This window comes from Camelina sativa, chromosome 9 (assembly GCF_030686135.1).
Source record: "Camelina sativa cultivar CO46 ecotype springtype chromosome 9, ASM3068613v1".
In the NCBI taxonomy this organism is placed as follows: Eukaryota; Viridiplantae; Streptophyta; class Magnoliopsida; order Brassicales; family Brassicaceae; genus Camelina; species Camelina sativa.
This window is the reverse complement of record NC_141888.1, coordinates 39898246-39924855: the sequence shown is the minus strand read 5'-3', so window position 1 is coordinate 39924855 and position 26610 is coordinate 39898246. Positions and strand designations below refer to the sequence as shown.

Below are 26610 nucleotides of genomic sequence, written 5' to 3'. Positions count from 1 at the left end.
ACCGGCATTTAAAATGCATCCTTTTCATTAATTAATTATTCATACAAGTTGGCTAACGCAGTTTCATAAGCCTTTCAAAGCTGACTTTTGAATTAGTCTCTCTTTTACGTCTCCTCCTTATCCATCCATCTACTACAAATATATAAATAACACAGCTAACATAGTCACAAAGACAGAAGACAAAAATAATATTCGACCAACCAAACAAACAAAACAAAAAGAACAGAAGAGAAAAATGATGTTTGAATCTCCAAGCAAGAAGAGATGGAACGTATTATCATCAGCTTCTTCTTACAGAGAGACAATTGTACTTGGAAGATACAGCAAGAGTTGCAGAGAACAGAAGCAACAACAACGAAGAGAAAGACTCGTGCCCAAGTGGAAGGTTTTGTTGATGAAGCTCAAGCTGTTGCCGTCTCGTTCTTCTTCCACGAAGGTCGTGGCTTATGAGCCTTACGATTATGCTTTGAATTTTGATCAAGGGCCAGGATGGCACGACCACGACGAACCTGAGAATCTTTCTAGGTCTTTCTCTTGTCGCTTCGCTGATCCCACTCGGATCCGAGCAACACGCTTGCTCTTGTATTAAGTTTACTATACTTTTCATTTCTTCTTTCCATTATTTTTCGAAAACTTTGTTTTTCAGATGATGAGATCATGTAGTTTAGCCATGTAAAAAATGAAGAAGAAACAAAAAGTTAGGATGATTGGTTTAGTTTTATTTATTTTGGAGGCAAGTCGTCATAAATTGTTTGTTATATTACCGCGACAACTAAAAAGAACATGAAAACCATCCCAATTAACATCAATGATAATACAAATTGCAGCCATGATCCTCTAAAATGGTAAGTATAGTAAAAATTTGTTTCAATATTCATGCTAATATCACTACGACGGTCGACGGTGTTAATAATAGTATCGATAATAATTAATGAAACCCGTTAAAATTAGAAGACAGAAACCATTGGTTAACAACTTTAGGATCTAACCGATATAATCTAATAAATCGGTTTAATTACATCTGTATGCTGTACCAGCCTTATATTGGTCTGCTCGACTAAGACCACGCTTCTCAGCCAAAGTTTGACGATTCCAGACCAAAAATTCTTCACAAAAACAAAATATCTGAAAACCCAAACGCGGTGAGATATTCTCAGATTCTACGGAGATTATTGATCGGTATGTACTAGATTCATCAGTGATCGGAATCCGCGGCGGCCATGGATGAGGAAACGGAGATTCTCTCTCGTCTCGCGGCGAACCACCTTCATCTGGCTCAATTCGAGCCGTTGAAGGCTACGCTACTCGCTCTCAGGGTTCGTAACCCTGACCTCGCACTCACGATTCTCCAAACCATCGTCTCTAACGCCGGTAGATTCGATAATGTCCTCTGGTCACGCTCTTGCCCTTCCCCGTCTCTTCTCTCCTTCCTCTCCACGATTGAGCTTCTGAGATTCGATAATCCTACTTCGCCTTGGGGGTTTGATTCCGAGACTCTTAGTTTGCGTGCGGATTTCTTGTTGATGGTCCAGGTCTTGATCGATAGGGTTACTGAGAGGATTAAGGAAGATCAGAGAGTCGAGTTAGAGAGTGAGGAAGACAAGAGGGATGAAAATGGTGGATTGGGAGATTGTTTAAGGGTTTTGCAAGGTGTTTTGGAGTTGGGTGTTGATAGGTTGAAATTTGATGTTGATACAACTGGTAGTAGTAGTGAAGGAAGTAATAAGATTGAGGAAGATGCAGTTGTGTCTTTGAGGAGTATAGTATTGGATTACTCTGATGTTTTTGATGCTTTATGTTGTAATATACAGAGGCAACTTATGGGTTGCCAGGGTTATGATACATGTTTGGTGGAGGAAGTTCAGGGAGATGAACAGGGAAGGGAGATAAATGAGGCCACCACATGCATTGGTTCTCCGGAGTTGGATAACATCAATGTGTTTGCTTTGATACAGCGAAATGTTCAGTTAGCACAGTTGGATGCTATGAAAACAAAGTTAGATGAAGGGGAGGAGCGTGGTGCAGCTGATCGCATTCGTTATCTTCACCTTGATTATGGAGTAGAGAAAGAGAATTATCAGTATGTGCTTGATTTATACAGTCCGCAAATACATGAGGTTTTTAAATTATAACTATGCCATTTGTTTTTTATTGCTCACATAATTCTGAGGATTTGGATTATTCCACTGGTTTTGTATCCACTGTTTGAGTGGATTAGGCCTTTTCTGTTTTGAAGAACTTGAGAACCTTGACTTGGGGTCGGAGTTGAGGTCTAGCCTCAGGGCTCACAAAAAAAAAAGAGAAGCTTTTTAAACATTGCTATTTAGTTTTCATTTATTTAAATAGGAAATCATAAACAGTGGGAAATGTTCATGTGATACTAGAAAGGGAACCTTTATAGCGGATGAAGGAATCCATGGCCTTGCAGATTCCATTCCATTCCTTGCATTTGCCTTCCTGTTCCTGGGAATTTACTTTTTGCATATTTAAGAATAGAGAACTTACTTCAATCGTTCTGTATTCTTCTTTTGTGACAGTGCTGTTCTAAAAGCTCTCCTTTCAAGAGTTATGGAGAAAAAAGATGAATATGGTGACCCTTGGCAGATGGTGCGCCAGAACTTGCTGTTTATTTATATAGAAGCTCTCTCATCGAATTGTGGAGATCTTGTTCAGATGATCCAGGTTGTTATAATTTTCATAAAAGCTGTTTTAGGGGATCATTCTCATTTAAAACGGGGTTTACATGTAAGAAACAACTATATTTTAGTACAGATTGCTGAACTGAACACACAAAAAAATTGCGTTACAGATCCTGGTAATATGTACTATAGTTAACATTCGTTGTGATTGGGAACTTAGGACTGATATTTATCTTGATCATGCTGGAATTTTAAGTATATCCAGTTGGCATTGTTCTCGTATATACCTTGTTAATATATACACTGGGGGTATTTTAGTTTAGTGGTCGGTCTGAGTTTAAGGGTTTGCTTATATGTGCCTATTGGAATGTGTATATCTGTGGCTCTGATTAAGTTATCTTGTACTATACGCTGTTATGTACTTACAATGTTTCCCTCTGCAGGGTATTCAAGATGATATGCTCCTACCAGATAGCCAGCTACATTTATCTCTCGACAATGAACATATTCCGCTCCCTCTCGAGTGTTTCCGGCGATATCTTGTAGACTTGAAAGCTGAGAGAAATGTAGAGGAAAAATGTTCCCCTATGAGCAGGGCAATTACTTCTTGTCTCAGAGATATGTATCATTATGCTCGTCTTTCTGGATCACATGTGTTAGAGTGTGTGATGTGTGCTGCTTTGTCTTCTGTAAAGAAAGAAAAGATTCAGGAAGCTGATGATGTAGGTGGTATAAAATAATTACATATGTTCGTACTGATTCTCTCACTGCAGTATCATTGATTGGCTGCTGCCCCATTCAGACTTCCCTTTTTCTATTGGGATCTGAAAGTCTCTTCTGCTGATATGTTACAGGTTCTTACTTTGTTTCCCCGACTTCGCCCACTAGTAGCTTCCATGGGTTGGGATCTGTTGCCAGGCAAAACTGCAGCCCGTAGAAAATTGATGCGGCTACTTTGGACTAGTAACTCTCAAACAATTCGGTTAGAAGAATCTTCTCTTTATGGAAACCAAACAGATGAAGTAACTTTTTCTCTTTTGCGTAGTCTGTTATTTGTATCTACTGTTTTTAGAAGGTGACAGCGAAAGTCTAACAAGATCCAATGATCTGCGCAGAAATCTTGTGTGGAACATCTCTGTGATACACTATGCTATCAGTTGGACCTTGCATCTTTCGCTGCTTGTGTCAATTCTGGTAAATCATGGACGCCAAAGGCATCTTTCTTGATGCATGGTAATGCGTCATCTGAGGATGATGATGGTGAGGTGGATCCTTTTGTTGAAAATCTAGTGTTGGAGAGGCTTTCAGCGCAAAGTCCACTTCGGGTAGGTCTCTCTTGAACCATCCTTTCTACAGACACTATGTTTGGCTGTCCGAATAGACGTCTCTAAGCTAAAATTAACTTTTGCACTGTTGGTGGAAAATTTCATTACATATCATATCATGCTGGCTAGATTCATTTCCTTACAGTAGAATTGGTGTCTCGTAGGGAATACATGAAATTAAATAAGAAGAGATATAGATAACACGATTACATGATATGTTGCTATGGTTTATCAGGAGTCAAGACTAAAAAAATAATAGGATCACAGTGGCATTTTAAGTCCATTTTGGATAAATATACAATTTAGTTTGAGGGTTAAGATATCTATTTCGCAAGAGTTTTTAATATTGTTACCAAGCAAGGAGCTGGATATTTAACAGGCTTCCTTGGATCAAAAGAAATGAATTTATAGCTCCTAATATACTACTACTACTTTTTTTTTGACGTGAGCACTTGGAGAAATTAAAGATACATCTTTTTTTTCCTGCATAATATATCACTTTTCACTCTGCCCCATTGACTTTTAGTACTGTATTTTGAAAAACGAACCTTACTCCTGGGAAGGACACTGACATTGTCATCAGTTTCATACAGTATAAATTTAAATGTGTTTTGAGATCTTCCACTGAATTTATGAGTTTGGCACTTAGTATGTCAAATCACCAATAATGTATCAAGAGAAGATGTATAATGTCTAAGTTCTTGTAGATTATCTTCATAGGAAAGATTTAAATATCTGCCCTCTTTGCTCTCCCCTTCCACCTCTCTGTTCATTCTTTCATTTTTTTGTTTTTGCCAAGTTATGTCAAACTTTATCAACTAGGTGCTGGTATATCGCGCACTGCTGTAGTGGCATGTGTTTTGTCTTGCTCTGGTCATGTGAAATTGTCTCCAACTCTGTTAGGTTGAATTATAGCGGAACTATTATCAATGGGTTGATCATCTGCACGTTTTCTTTGTGCTCTTAATCTGACAAGTATTAATGACATACAATTATGTAGGTATTGTTTGACGTTGTTCCTGGTATAAAATTCCAAGAAGCTATTTCACTGATTAGCATGCAACCTATTGCTTCAACTGCAGAAGCCTGGAAGAGGTCAGTTCAATAAAAGTTTATATAGCTATGTTATATACTAATACTTCAATCATTTCTGTCTTTTTTTATTTTCTTGGATAGATGTATCCGTGTCTTGATTTTAGCACCTGACCTTTGAACAATAATTATTGAATTAGCAAACTTGTTTTGTTTGTTGTTAATTTCAATGCGTGTTTTGTAGATTGTGCATTCTTAAATGCTCTTCCAATTCTATTAATCTGGGGTGAGTCTTTTGTAGTCAGTAGTTTCACTTTTGATGTCTTCATATATTGTAGGATAGAAGATATTGAACTGATGCATATGCGCTATGCTTTGGAGGCTATTGTTTTGGCACTAGGTGCAATGGAAGAGGCCATGAAAAATGAGACGGATGCTAGTCGTCGAATCGTATTTTACCATTTAAAAGACCTCACTAACCATCTGGAGGCCATTAAAAATGTTCCGCGCAAGGTATACATTGACTAATTTACAAGAAGCTGGGCTTCTGCCGTCAATTTTGTGAGAACGCCATATTGAAAATAAATTAGAATTGAATACTATTTCCTATGAAAATAGATATGCTTCATACTTCATCTTCACGCATGTGATTTCTTTGATTTTTTTCAACACGTTACACTTTACATGTTTTTAACATGCGATCTCTTCTGTTTGCAGATTATGATGGTGAACATAGTTATTTCACTCTTACATATTGATGATATCCGTCTCAGTTCTACGCAATGTGTCTCGTTGGAGAGTGTTTCTGAGAAAGGTAATATGCCTGATTTGGATCTTGGCGATCTTGCTACAGAAGGGGAAAAGGAAATTGTTATATCTTTCACAGAACAGCTTCTCGATGTTTTACGCCGCAATCTTCCATCACATCTGATTGAACAAGAGTGTCAGCTGGATGGTACTCACAGTGCTGATGGAAGACGGGCTTTAGAATGGAGAGTATCTATGGCTACGCGTTTCATTGAAGATTGTGAATGGCGGTTATCTGTTATGCAGCATCTTCTGCCACTTTCTGAACGCCAGTGGAGCTTAAAGGAGGTTTTGAGTGTTCTCAGGGCGGCCCCTGCAAAGTTGCTTAACCTGTGAGTAGATTTATCTTTTAATGATTGGTTCCTTTATTAGTTATCAGGGAAAAATTGTTATCCATCTCACTATTTTTTCCATTTTCACGTCTAAAATGTAAGGGAACCAAATTGAAGTTGAAAACGAAGAATGATCTCTGTTTGTACGGAAACGTTTATATGATTATCAAGTTGTCTCTGCTAGAGTTCCCAAAATTGAATTGTCTCGAGTAATACTTTGCTCCCTCGTGCCACTTCTTTACGAAATTAACTCTTATTCTGCAGCTGTATGCAAAGAGCTAAGTATGACATTGGAGAACAGGCAGTTCATCGGTTTGCGTTATCAGCAGAGGACAAAGCCACTCTCGAATTAGCTGAATGGGTTGATAATGCCTTCAAAGGAACACTGGTATCTTTCGTAATATTACATCACAATGCTTGCATATATGTCCACCTTAGATGTTTCTACATCTTGCATACTGGGATTAGACTATTCTGATATGAGACCCCTTTTTCCTGCCTTGAGGATTGTATATTTGTACTGCTCTCGTTCCTTGCTATATGTCGTTAGGGATGCAGTTTGTATATTGTTCATAAGATGTTGCCTGACGTCATTGAACTTTTATTTATTGTTGTCTAAATTCTATGCGATTCTATTTCAAAGGATTAGGCATGTGGTGGATAACATTGAATACCTAGTATCTACCTATATCTTGATTTCTTAATATTCTCAGGTAGAAGATGTGATGTCTCGTACTGCTGAAGGAGCATCTGCCGTGCAGGATTTAGATTTTCATTCTTTAGGTTCCCAATTGAGTCCATTAGCTGTGGTAAGTCCATGTAGTTATAATTATTTTCTCTAACCATACAATTGCTTTAGCAAATTCTGACAGGATTATCCTGCAATCAATTGGCTTGCCTACCTCTAAGCAAGTTTTAAGTTCCCTTTTTCTGATGCCAGATTCTACTATGCATAGATGCGGCTGCTTCTTCTGCCAAGTCTCCAACAATTTCCAAACAACTTTTGGATAAGGCAAGCAGTGTTCTTGATTTCCTTATACTTTAACTTGGTCTATATATGGTAATTTTTTGGTTGCTTTTTGCTTCTTATTTGTACTAGGTCTCTGTCCCCAGTTTCTATATTTTCTTTTGTAATCTTCTATTTATTTGCACTCCGCAAATATTATTTTGGTGAAATGCATTTTGGGAGTCTGGTTAACCAGACATTCTTCTACATTGTTGTATTGCTTTTTGTACTAAGCTAGCAAGCTTTGGGGTAATAATTTCAGTTAAAGTTGAGGCACTGTTTGCATGATATCAAACAGTGTACCGTTAATGTTTGTATTACATTAAAATGTTCAAGAATGGTCAAGAAAGTATACATACTGTTGTTCCTAAGTAGTTTTTATTTTGTGCGCAGTCTCAAGTTTTGTTATCAGAAATTTACCCTGGAGGATCTCCGAAGGTGGGGTTTACTTACTGGGATCAGGTCCACGAAGTTGCAATAATCTCTGTATTGCGAAGGATCTTAAAGCGTCTGCAGGAATTCCTTGAACAGGTCAGTCAAAGGCACAACTTTCATTTAGTTTAATATATATATATATATATATATATATATATATATATGTATGTTTTTGGTGAATTTTATAATGATCGATATGTGGAGATCATATGAGATATTATTGCCTAGTACAATTGTACAAATGGTAACAGTTTTATCTATGATGATTTTCTATAAGTTGCTTGACTGCTTAAGAGATACATGACTTTACTTTAGGAAGCAGTATGTGAGTGATCTTTTGTTTTTTACCATGCTCTTTCTAAGGTGCACACCAACATGTTAGGATCCTTCTCTTTTCTTTTCTTTTTACCGTTTCCCTTTCTTACTAGTCTCCTGATCTGTCATGCTTCAGGATAACCCTCAAATTCTTCAGGCCAGTTTTAGTGGGGATACCATAATTTCATCTTGTACGGAATCCCATAGACAGGGACAAAAAGATCGTGCTCTGGCAATGCTACATCAAATGATTGAGGATGCTCATAGGGGCAAGAGACAGTTCCTGAGTGGTATTTTATTTTGTCTTTCTCTACACTCTCTATTTGTTCTTGCTACAGTATGCAATTGACTTATCTCCTCTCTGCGAATTATGTATATTAGACCTTTCATGTAGTTTTAACTGTTTTCCAACAAACAACAGGTAAGCTTCATAACCTAGCGAGAGCACTCGCTGATGAAAAACCAGAAGTTAGCGTACTTAAAGGAGACGGATCGGACATGGCCATTGAGAAGGATGGAGTTCTTGGTCTTGGGCTAAAATATACTAAGCAAAGTCCTGGTTCAGCAAATAGAGACGTGGATGGAAATCCTGTTTCTTATGAAACAGAAGACAAGGAAAAAAAGTCATTTGGCCCATTAAGCAACAAAACCTCTACTTATCTATCTCAGTTTATACTCTATACTGCTGCTATTGGTGACATAGTAGACGGAACTGATACAACCCATGATTTCAACTTTTTCTCTCTTGTTTATGAATGGCCTAAAGACGTAAGTGTTTTTGTTTTTTATTCTTATGTTCTCAGGATATTTTTCATTTAAGTAATCGCCCTCGTCATTAATGCTTGTGTGATCCTCTTATTCTGCTTTTATTTGGAGAAATACTACCGGGTTTTGCTTTGCTCTATTCTGTGAACTCTAGCAATTTTTATTCATATACAATATAAACTAGCGAGCAGGATGAGTGGCCTTTAAAATTTTTGATATTATGGTTGATACTATTGGCCTGTGTGGTAATTACTTAACATGAATTGCTGTGCGACAACGTTATACAGATCTATAACTAACCTCTTACTGTTGGTGCATGTTGCAGCTATTGACGCGTCTGGTGTTTGATCGAAGTAGCACAGATGCAGCTGCGAAAGTTGCTGAGGTCATGTCTGCTGATTTTGTTCATGAAGTGATATCAGCTTGTGTTCCCCCAGTTTATCCTCCACGTGCTGGTCATGGGTGGGCTTGTATTCCCGTCATTCCAACCACTCCATGTTCTCAGTCAGAGGGTAAAGTGCTCTCTCCTTCAATAGAGGCCAAACCCAACTGCTATATTCGTTCCTCAGCAACACCTGGTGTCCCTCTGTATCCTCTTCAGTTGGATATCATCAGGCATTTGGTAAAAATATCCCCAGTACGAGCAGTTTTAGCTTGTGTATTTGGTGGGAGCATATTGTACAATGGCAGTGATTCTGTCATATCTAGCTCTTTGAACGATGAGTTTCCAAGTTCTCCTGATGCAGAAAGATTGTTTTATGAATTTTCTCTTGATCAGTCTGAGAGGTACTGTCAAGCCAAAGTGTTCTCTTCTCCTTTCAATTTGAAATAACTCAGTTCCTATGTTCCATGATATTCTATGATATTTTACTTTTTCTTCACAGGTTTCCCACTTTAAACCGATGGATACAAATGCAGACTAATCTTCATCGAGTTTCGGAATTTGTTGTGACACCTAAACAAAAACCTGATGACACACGGATTAAACCTGATGAAAGAACTGGGATCAAGAGACTTCTTGAACATGACAGTGACTCGGAGTCGGATACAGAAGAAATTTTTTCTAAAAAGAACATTCAACCAACATTGACAGACGACAGTGTTCGAGATGGTGGATCCTTTGATACTGGAATAAGTAGAACTGATCCTACAGTTTTCCTTTCTTTTGATTGGGAGAATGAAGTACCGTATGAGAAAGCTGTAAATAGGTATGTCGTTAGCTTGTGAAAAGTTTATCAGATTGATATTTTAATACTTTCTGGATCATCTTTATTATATTTGGTTGTTTTGAGATTAATAGTGTTCGTTTTGTTTAATTTTATGCTAGATTAATTGATGAAGGAAAACTAATGGATGCTTTAGCACTTTCGGACCGCTTCTTACGGAATGGGGCTTCTGATTGGTTACTTCAGCTCCTAATCAAAAGTAGAGAAGAAAATCCTTCAACATTAGGACGATCTCAGGGATATGGAGGTCAGACCAACAGTTGGCAGTATTGCCTGCGGCTAAAGGACAAACAGCTGGCAGCGACACTGGCTCTTAAGTAAGTAAACTTATAATATCTTAACAAGTAACAACCATGAAGTGCAGTATCATATATATATACATGCTACTTGAGCCAAAGTTTGCTTAAGCATTTTGCTTTGGTTCTCCGGAAATGAATTTGACCAAGCCGACTCAGCAAATGTTTAGATGTGACCATTAGTATGGACTTTTTTTCTTTTTCCTAGAATGATTTAGTGATGGTAAATCTCATTTTGATTGGATTTTCCTGAACTCTTTCGAACCCGCAGTGCAGTATTTTCACCTGACCCATCACTAGGTGATAATTGATTAATAAGATTAGCATCTATAGTCAGTTTCGGAAACATAAGAATCAATTCCTTTATGTCTCCTGATATGAACAGCTAGGTAATGAGCAAATCAACTTTAATGGTATCACTTATTCACTTTTTCTTAAATCATTATGTTTGAGGCAATGACGTAGAGAGAAGGGAGATGGTGTGATTTAATATGAGATCTAGGGTCAAAATAAGATGGCTGTGCTAGAAGATAGAGCGATTTGCTACACTGATTGTCTTGACTTGTTGTTATCTTATGTATGAAAACCAATGTCTTGCAGATTTCACATTGCTTTTATTTATAAGTTATAGACGCCTCAAGGGTTTAATGAATCATGTTATCCCATGTTTCTTTTGCTTACTGCCTTGCCATTTTTTTGTTCAGTGTATTTGACTTCATACCTATGATTCATTGGTAGATCTTTCTAAATGCTTCATGCCAAAACATTCATTCTTTCTGTTTCTACACTTAGGTCCTCCAAATATTAGTTTTGAGATACTGTCTTAACACATGTATAATGTAGGATTTACGCTTATGTTAGTAGATTCAGGAAACATTTTTATATTGCTGTCTTATTTCAAGCAGCTACACGCAGTTTTGTTCTGTCATGGATCTGTTTTGAAGCTCTGATATGTCTTGGATCAGGTATATGCATATGTGGGAGCTTGAGGCAGCCTTAAACGTTCTTACAATGTGTAGTTGTCATCTCTTAGAAAGTGATCCAATTAGTGTCGAGGTATAAGGGAGTTTTGCTTTCAGTTCTAGATTCCTGCATGTAACTTTAGTTGCTCAATCACCCTGTAATCAATCAATCGAGATCTAATTTCAGTTTCTTCTTTGTGCATCTAGATGTTGCATAGGAGAAAAGCTCTGCAGAAGTACAGCCACATACTTTCTGCAGATGACCGCCATAACAGCTGGCAAGAGGTTATGTTTCTTCCTTTTGTTTGAGATCATGTTTGGCTCTTCGTATACTGTGTCACTCTAAAAATCTAAAAGGGAAACAGGTAGAAGCCGAATGTAAAGAAGACCCTGAAGGCTTGGCTCTAAGATTGGCTGGGAAAGGAGCTGTTTCCGCTGCATTGGAGGTGGCTGAGAGTGCAGGATTATCAATAGATCTTAGAAGGGAATTACAAGGACGACAGCTTGTAAAGCTTCTAACCACTGATCCACTCAATGGTGGTGGTCCTGCAGAAGCATCTCGATTTCTATCTTCACTTCAAGACTCGGCTGATGCTCTACCAGTGGTTATGGGTGCAATGCAATTATTATCTGACCTTCGTTCAAAACAGCTCCTGGTAACAACTTTTTCTGCTTTATTTTCATGGTGCTACGAGGTCATAGATTTCTGTTAGGTTTTGAAGAATGTTTGTTTCATCTTCTCTGTAGGTCCATTTCTTCCTGAAGCGGAAAGATAGCAATCTGTCGAATTTGGAAGTCGCTCGGCTTAATTCTTGGGCTTTAGGTCTGAAAGTGTTAGCTGCACTGCCACTTCCTTGGCAGCAGAGATGCTCTTCGCTTCATGAGCATCCCAATTTAATATTTGAAGCTCTGCTGATGAGAAAACAATTACAATATGCCTCACTGGTACCTAGAGACAATCTTCTTTTGAATTTTCCGTGAATATCATCCCTATTTTTGTGAAAGGCTCTTCTATAACTCTTGTCCATGTTTTTATATCTTTTGAAGAAGTGATTTTCTCTATATTTCCTTACTCTGTTTGCTCTCTGAAGTTTCTGAGACTTACTTTTATGTTTTCTTTCAGATACTTAAAGAGTTCCCAACATTAAGGGATAACAATGTTATCATGGCCTATGCAGCAAAAGCTATGTCTGTTACAATTAGCCCACCACCAAGAGAACCTCGAATAACTGTGTCTGCATCAAGGCTAAGACAAAAGCCAAGAGCAGGGCCAACAGCAAAAGCATCCTTCACTAATAGCTTAAGCAATTTTCAGAGAGAGGCTCGAAGGGCATTTTCATGGGCTCCACGTAATGCTGAAAACAGGACAACGTCAAAGGATGTTTATCGTAAAAGAAAGAATTCCGGACTGGGGGCTTCTGAGAGAGCTGCATGGGAGGCGATGACAGGTATTCAAGAGGACCAGGGATCATCATATTCGGCAGATGGGCAAGATAGGCTACCTTCTGTTTCTATTGCTGAAGAATGGATGCTAAGTGGCGACACAACCAAAGATGAAGCTGTTCGCGCATCTCACAAGTATGAAAGCACCCCAGATATTATCCTCTTCAAGGTATTGCTATTCTTATTTACACTTGTGGCATAACTGTAAGCTTCGTACTTTTTGACACTGCTCTTCTTCTAGGCTCTGCTCTCACTTTGTTCAGATGAGCTAGTATCGGCAAGAAGTTCCATGGACCTATGCATCAGTCAAATGAAGAACGTATTGAGCTCCAAGCAGTTGTCAGAGGGTGCGTCTGTTGAAACAATTGGCCGAGCATACCATGCGACGGAGGCATTTGTGCAGGTATGACATATTTTATTTAAATCATCTTCCCAAATCATATTTGGAGGATGACTTTTATATCAGGGAAATACATGGTCGATCTTCTATGTCCTATAACTCGATTACCTGATGTGAATGACTAAGGCAACTATTTCTTTGCCTGATTGTGCAGGGTTTGTCTTATGCAAAATCTTTACTGAGAAAGCTTCTAGGTGCCACTGAACCGACCAATAACAATGGTGAAAGAAGTAGAGATGTTGATGATATATCTTCTGATACTGGCAGCTCCAGTGTTGGCAGTCAGTCAATGGATGAACCATCCGAAGTTCTCTCACTTGCAGAAATCTGGTTGGGGCGCGCAGAGTTGCTGCAGAGCCTCTTAGGGTCTGGAATTGCTGCTTCTCTTGATGACATTGCTGATCAATTTTCATCCGAATGTCTACGAGACAGATTAATATCTGATGAACGATATAGTATGGCGGTGTATATGTGCAAGAAATGCAAGGTAAAGTTTTATAGCTTGATTCTCTATCCCATGGTAAGGCCACTTCATCACAAATTCTCAATAACTTCTGCTTGTGTACTTGATTAATTTCAGATTGATGTTTTCCCTGTGTGGAAAGCATGGGGTCTTGCTCTGTTACGGATGGAGCGCTATGCTCAAGCTCGAGTTAAATTCAAGTACGCTATAGTTTAAAAGCTGCAGCAAACACATGAACTGTAACCTTCTTTTTGCATATTTCATCCTCAGGTTGCGTGCTGTTATATAGTTTTTGTTTTGTGCTCTATAGGCAAGCCTTTCAATTGAAGGGGGAAGACATTCCTGATGTTATTCAGGAGATAATAAATACAATAGAAGGAGGTCCGCCTGTGGATGTGTCAACTGTCCGTTCCATGTAAGTGTCTCTGTTTAACTAAAACTGTTAGCCTAGTATGGGGCGTAGTCGAGAGTTATTTCTTGGTAAAATGTCTTGGTAATCCAGTCACGGGACGGGAAAGTCATTGATCAATATAAACTTCACTTGAACACATGATGAACTAAATGTGTCGTAAGTACATAAAAGTGGCTTAATTAGCTAAGGTGTAAAGAATTATAAAATTTGTGGGAATGGAGAACACAGTCATGATTAATATGTAAGTCGAAGGGGAAAAATGTAAAAGGCTTTGCTAATCCACCTCCTGATCTTATTCTTGGGAATGTTGACACATCTCAGGTATGACCATTTGGCGAAAAGCGCGCCAACAATTTTGGACGATTCTTTATCAGCAGACTCATACCTGAATGTTCTGCATATGCCATCAACTTTCCCTCGTTCAGAGAGGTCGAGAAGATCTCTGGAATCAGAAAAAAATAATTCTGTACCCGGTTCAGACTTTGAAGATGCGCCCCGAAGCAACTTGGATAGTACACGATATTCTGAGTGCACCAACTACTTGCAGGAAGTAAGGCAATAATATTCTAGGGCATTCTGGAATTTGCAAGTTTTCTCTCCTGGAATTGCTCACAATATACCTACCTTTCTTGAACATATCTTCATGTGCAACCGATTTTTAGGAGTGGTTTCTGAGTTTATATGACATTAGCATTATTTGCAAACATATGAACTGGTTACATTTTACTTTTTATTTTGGTTCATTGAATTTGTTTCTTCTGATTCCGCAGCATGCTCGCCAAAACCTGCTTGGGTTTATGTTCCGCCATGGTCACTCTAAAGATGCATGCATGTTATTCTTTCCGCCAAGTGCTCTTCCGCCTCCTTTGCAAACTTCATCTGTGGGCGCAGTAAGCTCATCTTCATCACCTCAACGAACAGATCCATTGGCAACTGAATATGGGACCATTGAAAGTTTGTGCGAGTTTTGTGTCGGCTATGGAGCTATCTCATCCCTGGAGGAAGTAATTACAGAAAGACTTGAATCTGTAAAGCATCAAGATCAAGTCATAAATCAGTACATAGCTGGAGCTCTTACACGTATATGTGCTTTCTTTGAGATCAACCGGAATTTCAATTACCTATACAAGTTTTTGGTAAGAACATCTTTGATGTCATGGTTCTTTGGGTACAACTTATTGTTGGGTTGTTTCACGTAGAATTTTTCACTGTTTGTTATACTAAATAGTAACTACGATCTTGCATGCACATAGGTTCTTCTGCACAGTTATATAGCAATGTAGACAGATAATCGCTGCAAATATAAGAGTACAAAACTCTGCATCTTATGATTCTTCAGCTAGTCTTATTATCTTGGATTTACACCTCTCCTCAATATGAACCATAAACCCTGATTCAAAGCTGAAACAAGTTTTTAGTGCGTCTTTATAAGTGCAGATCCTATAGTTTAATTTTATGACTAAGGCTGTGCATTTATGGTATTGGTATAAGTTTTTACTCTGATGCAACAAAAAACGTATATGTGATCATGTGTTGTTGATCATGACCTATTAGTGTTCTTTTCTTTTCTGGAAAGACTGGCAAGTGGCTCATAAAACTCTATGCTACATCCTGAGAGCCTAACTTTTTTCAGGAATACTTGTGAAACGTAATGCTAATTGACTTGACTTTTCTTTTTAATTGTTCAGGTACTCAAGAAGGACTATGTCACCTCTGGGTATTGCTGTATTCAGCTTTTTATGAATTCTACAACTCAGGAGGATGCTGTAAGGCATCTTGAGCATGCAAAGGTATAGAGTCCGTAGCTCTTTCCTCACTACCCATTCCATCTCTGTGTCTACTCTGAATTGTATTTCCCGCAATGCCTTTACATGCAACACCCATCTTAAAACACGTATCAACTAAGTGAATCCAAAGTATGTGTCTTTCTGATTTGCAGGGTTTTTAAATGCATTTTTTGTGTGGAATGTAAAAATTTTAGCATTATAAAGTGGTCTAGAGTCGATTGAAACAATCAGGCATCACTTTGATGACTATGTGTTTGTGGCAGTAGGTGGCACACAAATTTGGACCAGGACGCTTTTTTTTCTCTCTCTCTTTTTTTTCTTTCTCTTTGCTAAATATTATGCAATTATTTGACCAAGAGCACTTCTATAAGTTGCATGGGACATTGAGACAGGTTTTTGTTGCTTACAGGACATCATCTATTCTTAGATACTTACTAGTTACTACTTGTATGAATTATATCTTGTCTTGGGGCCTAAACGAAGAACAGCCCTGCCATCATAAGGATACCAGTGTTGCACAAAACTATGATAACGTCTATGTTGCTAGTTAATCTTTTTGTGTGTTTGGATCGGTCTCTAACTATCCTCTGGGTACAGGCACACTTTGAAGAAGCCTTGACAGTGCGTCATAAAGGTTCAGACTCGAAAAAACTTGTTACAAAGGGTATTAGAGGAAAAAGTGCCGCAGAGAAGCTGAGTGAAGAAACTCTTGTTAAGTTATCCTCACGGGTGAAAATACAGGTAACTCTAGAACCCGTTTATGTCATCCGTTTGTTGAAGTAGGGATTTATAGATTAATAGCTTCACCTTTGTGGGTTTTTTATTCCTATAGATTGATGTGGTGAAGTCCTTCAGTGACTCTGAAGGAGCACCATGGAAGCATTCCTTGTTTGGAAATCCAAATGATCCAGAGACATCCAGGTTTGTCCTCAAAAAATTTCTGCCATAATTTATTGACACAACTTAGTTCCCCCATTATCATTAAACAAATTTCTTATACCCTTACATAAGTTTAAAGAATATATTGGTAAAGGAGAAAGACAGAGGGCTAGTAACAGTGCTGCACTGACTTGTATTCCTTTCCACACTGCCTTCATAATTTCACTTCACTTTTCTTTGACACCCAAAGAGAGACTTACCTAGTATTTCTAATTCATTTCTAGCTTTCTCTTCACATAGCCATAATGCCTATCAAATGACAGATAGCGATATTTTTTCCATGTCCAGATAATTCAACACATGTTTTTTTTTCCCTATCCTTAAAGGTTGTGCTACTCCAAATGAAACTGAAAGACCAAGCTTAATAGTCGTATTTTCTTTGGTGAAAATTTGAAGGAAAAACCTTCAGCTGATGTCTTTCCTTGGCTTATACTTTCAGGCGAAGATGTGAAATAGTAGAGACTCTTGTTGAGAAAAATTTCGACTTGGCTTATCAAGTTATATATGAATTCAACCTCTCAGGTGCCTATTTGTTTTATGTTTGTATCTGTGTATTATTGTTGTAAGTTGTATCTGACTTTTCCCTTAATTCTAAGCAGCTGTGGATATATATGCTGGTGTTGCTGCGTCATTAGCCGAAAGGAAGAAAGGCAGTCAGTTGACGGAACTTTTCAAAAACATTAAGGGAACAATCCAAGAAGATGATTGGGATCAGGTACTGAACATTGCAGGTGTTCAAGACTATTAAAGTCCAATATAAAACTCTTTTCGGGAGTTTCACAAAAACTTATTTAATTATTGGCCAAAAGAATATTTTTTCAAGCTAAATTGTTCCTCATCAATCTGTTTAAAGCCGGTGGTAAATATGGGTATCTGGATGTACCTTTCTATACTTTCATTCCGATTAGGCAATTCTTCAGATATAGGGAAAGCTTGTTCGTTAAGCCTTATATTCTGTGCAATGCTGCAGGTCCTGGGTGCTGCCATCAACGTATATGCCAACAAGCACAAAGAGCGCCCTGACCGTCTCATTGACATGTTAACAAGCAGCCATCGGTAATATATTTTCCTGTTATAATTGCTTAGATCTTTACACTATGTTCCACCCCATGAAAAAGAGTATCACTCCTTGAATTTTGGTTCCTTTATTCATAAATTCACTGTTACAGAGATGTGCTCATGTATGTAATAAATTGAATCGCATAGTACAAGTATGCGGGATCGTTAGGCTGATACATGTTTGATTGTAAACGAGTGCAGAAAGGTGCTGGCTTGTGTGGTATGTGGCCGCCTGAAAAGCGCATTCCAGATTGCGTCTAAAAGCGGAAGCGTGGCTGATGTTCAATATGTAGCTCATCAAGCCCTACATGCTAATTCGCATACTGTACTTGATATGTGCAAGCATTGGCTAGCTAAATACATGTAAAGCCTGTAATCTCAATGACATCGAAGCCAACTTAAGGTAAACATCTTTTGTTTTTTTTTTAGCAGATTAGCGATTAGTCTTTCTTCATATTTTTGTTCTGCGCGCGTTTTTCTTGCCAAAAAAAAAAAATGAAAATGAAAAACAGACTGCCTGATGATGAGGTTTTTGCTTTAAACTTTGGGAGCAGATTGTTTAAAAGAAGAACCTGCTGGAAAATGGGTTAGGCTCTCACATGAAGATCATTAACTGATGATTCTCACGTATGAGATTATTATGGGTTGTGTGCGTTGACACAAAATAGTGAACATGCAGATGTCTACTTGTAAAAAATTTCTGGGTTCATCAATGGTTGGCTTATATACTATATTGAATCTGAATGTATGAGGTTGATTTTTATGCGGCTTTTTTGCAGTGTTGGGGTTTCGAAACTAATCCTGTGTTGTTAAATAATTATATGGGAAAATTATATAGAACAACTCAGGACGAAGATACAACAAAGAAAGAGTGTAATTGTTATATCATAAAGGTGTTCTCGGCAAGGTTGAGAAATTCTCAATCTATTTTTTTCGTTGCCATATCATAAGAACAGAAAGATACATAGTCCTCTATATTTTTCTTTTCTATTGTACACTCTATCAAACAATTAGCTATTTTCTGTTAAATTTTAATGTCTTACAAAAGAAATATAACTTTCTTACCGGAAAAGTCTGATCATTTCATTTCAAAGAAAACAGGTAGATGCACACTAGAGGTGAGAGCAAATAATGTTCAAACTTAAGATGTGGAACCTCTGAATCTCTTGTTCTTGAGACCTCTTAGTGCCTAATTGAGAAAACGGAGTCTTTTCTGAAGAAACCAGTCCACAAATAATCTCATTTGTATACCCAAAAGTTGCATTGACTGTCTGAAATTCGATGAGATTCGACCAAACTATCGGGATTACTAAATAGACAAAACAGAGTCTTTACTGAAGAAACAGGTCCCATAATCTGTATTCTGTCATCTTTCAAGCAGGGCCCATTGACTTGTCTGAAAGATAAACCAGGTTCGACCATACTCTTGGGAGTAAATTCTTACTTGGGCTCATGTTTGTGATACATTAATAAAAATGCCTATCAAAACATAAACACCAGCAGTAAAAAGAAAGATAGTGCAATTTATTATTAATAGAGAGTATAAAGAGAGATTATTTGGATACATAAGTGGGAATAAAGGACAATATACACAATACAATAAAAACATTTTGTTTATTTTCGAAATTTGAAACTAATGTTGGTTGTGTAAAACGCAACACATCTACTTCCACCAGAAGATGAAGCAAGAAAATCGTTGGATCATATTTTTCTTCGAACCAGACCTTTGAAGAAGTCAAAACTGTAATTGAAAATATACAATCCACATTAGCTTTAACATGTTGTACTATAATGTTATCCATTCATCGATTCAACTCTGGACAACAACTGCTTAAATAAACTTTACCTGTTGCCATCAGGGTGAAGCTCATACATTTGATTGTCATCTCCAATAGCCAGCAAATATCCCGAAGACGTTAAACCCTGAAAATTTTAGAAACAGATGCAAAGAGGTTCAAAGCACCATATTACAAATGAATGTATTCCCCAGATGATGCAAACGTACATGCCTTGTATATAAACAAGGCAGAAAAAAAAAAAGAATCTAACCTGGATAGTAACAACATTTTGAACAACTTGGTCCTGTACTTTTTCTTCAACAATCACTCTTTGCTCACTGCACATACACGGTAGAGTGTTTCAGCCAAGCAAACATGGTTACAATGTATAGCCCCCAGTTGAAAAGCATTTCCAAAATACATGCTAATTTACCAAGATTGTATTAGCCTTTCAAATCAGATAGTGACAAAAATGGATACGAATATAATCAAAATCAGTTTAGATTCAGACAACAGAAACCCTTCAATGAAAAGCAGACATAAAAATGCAATCGAAAGTCACCTGTGTAACCATGTTCTGTAGTAAAGCTCCTCGAGAGATTTAAAACCTGTAAAGTGCAGTGGGATCGGAAACTGATTATATGGGCTCAAAACTAGATAATAAGACTATCATTTCTCTGACGCTCATCTCTTCTAAATAATTAATTTACAAATAAATTTATGGAGGATACTTCAAAAGTGACAAAAATGCTCGTAAAGAAGCAAGCAGCTAACTGACTCTTTAAGCAGTCTTTGAGATCAGAGGTTTAACATTACCTTGGTCCATGAATAGATCAAAGAGTTTTTCAAATTTATCAAAGAAAGCTCCAAGGATTTCTTCTCTTTTAAGTAAGTTTGACGCAGGAGACATGTCTTTTAGTACAGCATTTAAACATGTGGTTGGTTGCTCGTTGTCCACATTCAATCCCACACCTGCGAGAAGGATCAGTCACTTTCTTTTAATCTACAAGTAGAGAACAAATCAAAGGGAACAACACTACGAGCTGCACGCTTCGACTTTGTTATAGTAGTCAAAGTAAACTTCAAAAAGAGTAACGCTTATTACCGACACTGACGTGAAACTTCTTTGATCTATAAGTCGAGGTACACAAAATGCCTCCAACCTTAAGGCCATTCAAGTAGAGATCATTCGGCCACTTAATTTTAACATCAATGTACGGCAAACCCTGTATATTAATGAACTTCAAATTAGCTAATAATATCTGATGCAATGGATCAAGAACACAACATTTACGAGAACATACTTTCTTGTCACAGACATGTTTCACTGCCTCGGTTACAGCAAGAGATACCACATACTGTACCAAAGGCACCACACGACCATCTTCCATTTCTAGAGTAAAAGAATACATAAGACAGCCCTTTGGAGATTCCCATACATTCTTTGTTCTGCCTGCATATTCATCAATTACCACACACAGTTTCAAGTTTTCATATCTAAATTCTAATTGCTTACTAAAATACTATCTAATAATACAAAATTGTTCAAAAACTCTTACCTCGACCTTTAAACTGAACATCGGTGACACAAACTGAACCAATTGGAAGCTCAGAGAAGTTACTGCAATAAACCAAAACGCAGATTTTAATACAGGAAAGGTAAATAACCTTTTAAGGAAGAAACTAAACAGAGCCACTTACTGAGAAACAACATCGTGAGTGGAAGACAAGCGCGGAGACCAAATGAGAAACCGCCCAAACTGATGAGTTATAATAGAGTTCATAAAGAGAGAAAAATTGAAGGAATCATCATCACCATCATCTTTGACCAAATGCTTAGCCTCAGATTCTAAAAAGAGTGAAACTTTGGTATTATCTGGGAGTTTAAGCGAGTTGTTGTTCTTGAGACGCTTTGCTATATCAGTTTCCACAGAGGACTTACCACATATAACCAAGCTACAAGAAGCATCATGATGACTCTCCATTGCTAAAAATCAAACAAAACCCCAAGAGAGTTTCTATAAAGCAATACTCTTTATTAATAAATAAAACTAAAGCATCAAATCAGTATCCATAAAATCTCAGGGGATCGGACCTGAGGCAGCGACGGAGAAAGATAGAGGACGCAGAAGAAGAGGCTTAAGAGAAGTGAAACAACGCAAGAGGTACGCCACCGTACAAAATGCAACAATCCAATAGATGAAAAATTACTTAGATGAGGTTGTTGAACCAACTGCTTCCATTAACCAAATCAAGCATTGCTAAATCACGTGGAGGTGGCCGGAGTTGCCGTCGTCGGAATTGTGTTTTGTTTTGTCATCGGAGAAATCAAAGAAAATGAATCGAGGAGATTGTTAGTTTTGGGCCATAATGATTTAGTTTTAAGCCCAAATCTGAAATCAACACCTATGCAAAACAGTGGAATAAAGGATGTTGGCCCAATTACTTCACATAAATCACATTACTTCACATTACGTTTGCAGAAGTTGTTAAGATGATAAAAAAACCATACAACCAAGAAAACGATTACGAGTAACGAGGAGATATTTAGCCTAGAGGAAAACTAATTAATTAATTTCTGTTTGTATTTGGGGTTTAACTTTTCCACCGGACTTAATTAGGAAATAAACACTTTTTCATAAAATAATTTATAAAGTAGGCATTTTGAAAAATTGTCATTTTTCTCAGTCCTCTAATACAACTAGAAATTTTAATAAATGACTCATTTAATCTTTTGTGCAAAGATAAATATCCCACAAAAAGTGTTTGTACAATACCTTTTTTTATTATTGACTTTTTTACTTGATTTTGTTATTAATTATTACCAAATAATTATATAAATTCTTTAAAATACTTTTATTCTCAATCTCTTCTAAACTCACAGTAGTAAGGAGTGTGTTCAAGATATTATGATAGTCATAACACTTGTATACTTCTCTAAGAAGTGTATGATTGATTGCACACCGTAGGTCTAGCTAAATGCACCTTAGCTCCACATCTTGCTAGTATTTGAACAGGGCGAGTGAAGTCACCATCCCAATTTATTAGTAGGATATTGCAGGGGCATCAAAAATTTCTCTTCTTGTGTACGTTATCACTAGACATTATAATTTGAGGACATATCACATCATTTTGAGTTAGAGAATGATCATCTAGATGATTTTTAGTCGAATCCCTGCCGAATTCTTCACTAAACCGGCGAAAAGATACTTTTTGATTTAATGTTTCCACAAATAAGAATATCACTTCCCATAAAATAGCTGCTAAATACTTTACTGATATTATATTGTGAACTGCTTATGTACTAATGATTCTAAAACATTTGATACGGGGAAAATCATATAAAAGTCTCCAAAGTTTTTAGGTTGAAAGAAAAAAACACATTAACTAAAGTATGTGATCTAATATCCAAAACATTAGATGTTGTTATTATTTTCATGCTTACAATCTCATAACTAAAATAAAATTTCAATATTCCAAGTTTATTTGAATAAAAATATTTTTAGTACAATTCTGTTAAAATAAAAATAAAAAAATTAGAAATTTATCTAGTTTTAATACACTGAAAGAATTAAAAAAATCAAATAAAAGCAAAAATTTTGTATACAAATTCATATTTATCTATATTTTTAGAAACAATAGCATATAACGGATTTTTTGTTTTTTAAAATTTTTGTAGTGGGCTAAAAAAAAGTGTAATTCTTCTCTTTTTAAAAAATTTATATTGAAAAAACAAAAACTTATTTTTCTTCAAATAAAATTATAATCTAAGCCATGTAATTTAAAAAACATTAATTAATGAAGATGATAAAGGGAAAAAAATTGTTTTGAGATTGTAAAAAAAAAAAAAAAAACATTTAATTTTGGGAGACGAACTAAAATGAGTATAGTGCACATGCTGACACCTGAAGTCACACGTGTGGAGATTATAGGGTCCATCAAAAGCACTATGACGTGGAAGAGCGTTTTAGGAACGCATTACCAAATAAAACATGAAACAGTAACCGTTGATTATCGAGCTATCTTTTGTTTGTATACCGTTGGATTCTCTCAACCACCGAGAACAGTGAAACTGACTTGTGTCGGTGCATGGTTCTGCAAAAGTCTCAAATACACAAAGTTAAGGAAAGTGATTGTTACACCAAAAACGACAAATCTTTTCCTTAAAGTTCACCAAAATTTAATAGGAAAAAAATAATGTAAAGTGCAAGCGAGGAGAATGATGGCGTAATGCGTCAGCCGTCAGGGGATAGTTTTAATTTGCAAAATATTTTTACACATCGTGTTTAATGTTTTAGAGAAGAGATTAACAGAAATAAGGATGATTCCTTTCTTTTTCTTTTTCTTTTCCTTATCAGCCTTGGTATTAGATTATTTTATTGATTCGGCTAGCCAAACTGAAGAAACCAAAGGTTACAAAAACATAGTTATTTGAACTTCGTTTAGTTTCGAATTGGCATTTTGCATACTGAACATGACCAACATCACATCCAACACATTAACAAATTCACATTTCTTTCTATTTTGTAAAATGATGGACCAAGTTTTAGTCCCTTTTTGCCAAGTTTTAGTCTCAAAACAAGAAAAACAAATAAATAACAGAAATAAGGATCTCTTCTTTTTTCTTTCAAGTTAGCCAAGTTGAAGAAACCAAAGGTTACGTACAAAAACATTGTTATATTTAATTTTAAACCTTGTTTAGTATATATTACGGGATAAAGAGTCAGCTTTTCCATTTCAAAATATGTAGAACGAAAGATAATATAAATAGCAATAACAAAAACGATTTTTTCGATGATAATAAGGCACCACCATCACAAATTCATGAAAAAAAAACACAAGAACACAAATTCTAAAAAACAAGATAGTTATGGGAAAAAAAAATGTCAAGAAATTAGTAAGGCATATATGATATATCTATATCAGGGATATTGAATTTATTGATTCATCTGATTTTACAGCCCTAGGTGAGGATTTAGTCTCCAAAACAAGAGAAACAACGATTATAAAAAAAAAAAAAAACTTTTATTAAAGATGCAAAGTAATATTCTTGTAATGAACTAATGAAAAACAAATCTATTCTTGATTTTGGTTTTCGTTTGGATAAGAAAATTGTGTAGACAAGCCATTATCAACGCACTAGCAAAACAAAACAAAAAGCTATGACACTTTGAATTTTCTCTCCACTCGACCAAAAAAATAAAAAGTTTGTTGGCTTCTATGTCAAGTTGGTCATACGTTATAATGCTTAATATATATATTTGTACTAGTTAAAATCCAGTACTTTATAGTATTTCTTTTACTATCTACTTGTGGTTAAAAGAAAAATTTAAGTATTTACGTAACTATATCTTTCACCGAATAATTTTGTGTTAGTTTATATACCCATGTTTATACTTTATACTTTATACCATGATCTTCAATTCGACGACTATGATGACTTATATATGTCTGGTGCATTTACTATTTTCAATTCTCAGTTGCATGTCTCTAAAATATGTTATGACTTTACCACAAATAAATACTATATAGAGAGAATCTATAACATTATGAAAGAGATCCTGACAATGTCCGTCAACATTTCTCCGCGTATACGCGTCTTCCCCACAAATACAACAGTTTTGTGTTTTTTTTTTTTCCTTAAGCTTTTTGTCGTGTAATGTTCGAAGAAAGGATCACTACAAAGCTTAAACTTCTCTACTGAATATATTAAAAAATTAATAAAGGAGAAGATGGTGGATAGTGTCATAGTGAATTCGTAAATAGTCTTTACTATTTTTATCAACACTTTAGTGTTAAAATTTTCACTGAAATTAAGTACAATAAAAAATACAATTTGAAATTTGTAAAATATTACTATTCTTTTATTATATATCATTATAGAATGATCTATTATGTATACTATTATTATTTTTCTATATTATTTATTTGTCCTCTAAAGTCGATCCCCTTAGTTTGGTTAATCAAAAATCAAAAATGAAATATTAAATGTTGATTTTGCTTGAAGTTTACAAATTAATTTAAAATCCAGTAATATACCTTTTACTTTCCATGTAATCCTCAATTTTAAAAATTGATTCCAGAAGTGGGTAAAAGACCCAAATTGTAACATACTCTTCTCAGTTCTCACCAGCAAACATAATTGTATATATTATTATTTATATTGTGAATTAAAAAAAAAAAAAGAGAATATACATTATTATTTCTGGGTTAAAAAATTATACTAGTATTTAATTTGGTTCTTTTTGAAAAGAAGTGCGTATGAAACCGACACCTCTCTGTGACAAAAACAAAAACAATTAAGAAAACAAGGAAAAAAGAAGAGAGTGGGAGCAGTGCAAAAAAGAGCCAAAAAAAAAAAAAAAAAAAATTGGTATAGAGAAGAGTGTGAAGAGAGCCAAAGTATTTGTTTTCAAAAAAGTCTCTCTCTCTCTCTCTCTCTATTTCTTCATTACCTCACTCTGATAACACCTCTTCACCTCACACACACGCACGCGCTTTCGGATCCGTCTCCTTTACCCGCCCATTTAGATCCGAATCCAATATCATCCTCCCGGGTCAGTCTCTTTTTCTTAATTTCTCCTTCTTTCCAAATTTTTATCTTTCTCAAGCAACTGTCTCTTCTTCTTCTTCTTGGGAGAAAGAACTGAGAGATTACAAGATCCATGTAAGAAACCCATCTCATACATTTGTTTTAGTTTCAACCCAGAAACCCCTTAAAACCCCCAGAAATCTAATTTTTCTTAATTGTATAAAAATGGTTTATAGATTGTAAATTCACAGTATTTAAATGCAGTTTCTTATAAAATATGCTTTCTTTCTAAATTTTATTGGTCTAATTTTTATCAAAGTTATAATCTTTGCATGTCATCTCCTCTTCAGAGTCCATATTTTTCTTTATTTTAAAAGGTTTTTATTTTATCATTTTCTTTTCTCCGTTGCAAATATTTCTCCGCTGATTAGAGGAATTTAATTTAAAGAATTTTTTTTGGCATATTCTTTGTTAAAAATCATATTCTTTGGTTCATTCTTAAGATTTAATTTTGTTGCTTAGTACAATATCTAAAAAAAAAAAAAAAGGAGAGTAACTAGAATAGCAAAAAGTACGGTACTTTTTTTTATTTATATAACTGATCTGATTCTAATTTATCGGCATAATTTTATATATATATATATATATATATGTGTG

At 36.1% G+C, this 26610-nt stretch overlaps 3 protein-coding genes across 10 annotated transcripts; 2 read left to right on the top strand and 1 right to left on the bottom strand.

Moving 5' to 3' along the window:
- Positions 1-141: 141 nt before the first annotated feature.
- LOC104714040 (uncharacterized) lies at positions 142-707 on the top strand. Its single transcript, XM_010431277.3, has one exon. It carries the CDS (start codon positions 236-238, stop codon positions 587-589), a length of 354 nt encoding a protein of 117 aa, XP_010429579.1. The 5' UTR covers positions 142-235; the 3' UTR covers positions 590-707.
- Positions 708-1030: 323 nt separating this feature from the next.
- Positions 1031-18442, top strand: LOC104714039 (uncharacterized). Of its 7 annotated transcripts, none has more exons than XR_015566926.1 (36): positions 1031-2080; positions 2538-2682; positions 3083-3361; positions 3494-3661; positions 3755-3964; positions 4965-5059; positions 5335-5509; positions 5714-6135; positions 6400-6523; positions 6849-6944; positions 7076-7147; positions 7535-7672; positions 8028-8181; positions 8313-8659; positions 8982-9442; positions 9541-9864; positions 9984-10199; positions 11144-11234; positions 11348-11425; positions 11506-11796; positions 11888-12085; positions 12264-12752; positions 12825-12986; positions 13138-13470; positions 13564-13646; positions 13757-13861; positions 14180-14408; positions 14629-14994; positions 15547-15648; positions 15912-16386; positions 16478-16566; positions 17024-17106; positions 17184-17299; positions 17555-17640; positions 17845-18046; positions 18198-18442. XR_015566926.1 is itself a non-coding variant. In XM_010431276.2 (36 exons), exons 1-35 carry the CDS (start codon positions 1221-1223, stop codon positions 18008-18010), a joined length of 7497 nt encoding a protein of 2498 aa, XP_010429578.2. In that variant the 5' UTR covers positions 1031-1220; the 3' UTR covers positions 18011-18046; positions 18198-18442. The 7 variants fall into 7 exon arrangements, 6 of the variants coding, with proteins under 6 accessions (XP_010429578.2, XP_087323293.1, XP_087323295.1 ...); XM_010431276.2 differs by having other exon boundaries at positions 16243-16386; XM_087467167.1 differs by having other exon boundaries at positions 1074-2117; positions 16243-16386.
- Positions 18443-19146: 704 nt separating this feature from the next.
- LOC104714038 (biotin--protein ligase 1, chloroplastic-like) lies at positions 19147-21838 on the bottom strand. 2 transcript variants are annotated; one of them, XM_010431272.3, is made up of 11 exons: positions 21517-21798; positions 21364-21408; positions 21123-21270; positions 20981-21042; positions 20726-20874; positions 20527-20647; positions 20238-20393; positions 19984-20029; positions 19693-19759; positions 19490-19566; positions 19147-19384 (listed from the first exon to the last, which is right to left on the bottom strand). In XM_010431272.3, the coding sequence occupies exons 2-11, from the start codon at positions 21404-21406 to the stop codon at positions 19345-19347; spliced, it is 909 nt and encodes a 302-aa protein (XP_010429574.2). In that variant the 5' UTR covers positions 21407-21408; positions 21517-21798; the 3' UTR covers positions 19147-19344. The 2 variants fall into 2 exon arrangements, with proteins under 2 accessions (XP_010429574.2, XP_010429573.2); XM_010431271.3 differs by having other exon boundaries at positions 21123-21408; positions 21517-21838.
- Positions 21839-26610: the final 4772 nt, after the last annotated feature.

Excerpts from the sequence above, each read along its gene's own strand:
- LOC104714040 (XM_010431277.3), top strand. The coding sequence starts at position 236 with ATGATGTTTGAATCTCCAAGCAAGAAGAGATGGAACGTATTATCATCA.
- LOC104714039 (XM_010431276.2), top strand. The coding sequence starts at position 1,221 with ATGGATGAGGAAACGGAGATTCTCTCTCGTCTCGCGGCGAACCACCTT. Across the intron at positions 12,086-12,263 it reads AATTACAATATGCCTCACTG|ATACTTAAAGAGTTCCCAAC; the intron begins GTACCTAGAGAC and ends GTTTTCTTTCAG. Across the intron at positions 16,567-17,023 it reads AATGATCCAGAGACATCCAG|GCGAAGATGTGAAATAGTAG; the intron begins GTTTGTCCTCAA and ends TTATACTTTCAG.
- LOC104714038 (XM_010431271.3), bottom strand. The coding sequence starts at position 21,406 with ATGGAGAGTCATCATGATGCTTCTTGTAGCTTGGTTATATGTGGTAAG. Across the intron at positions 20,394-20,526 it reads GAAGTTTCACGTCAGTGTCG|GTGTGGGATTGAATGTGGAC; the intron begins GTAATAAGCGTT and ends TCCTTCTCGCAG. Across the intron at positions 20,030-20,237 it reads TGATCTATTCATGGACCAAG|GTTTTAAATCTCTCGAGGAG; the intron begins GTAATGTTAAAC and ends TGCACTTTACAG.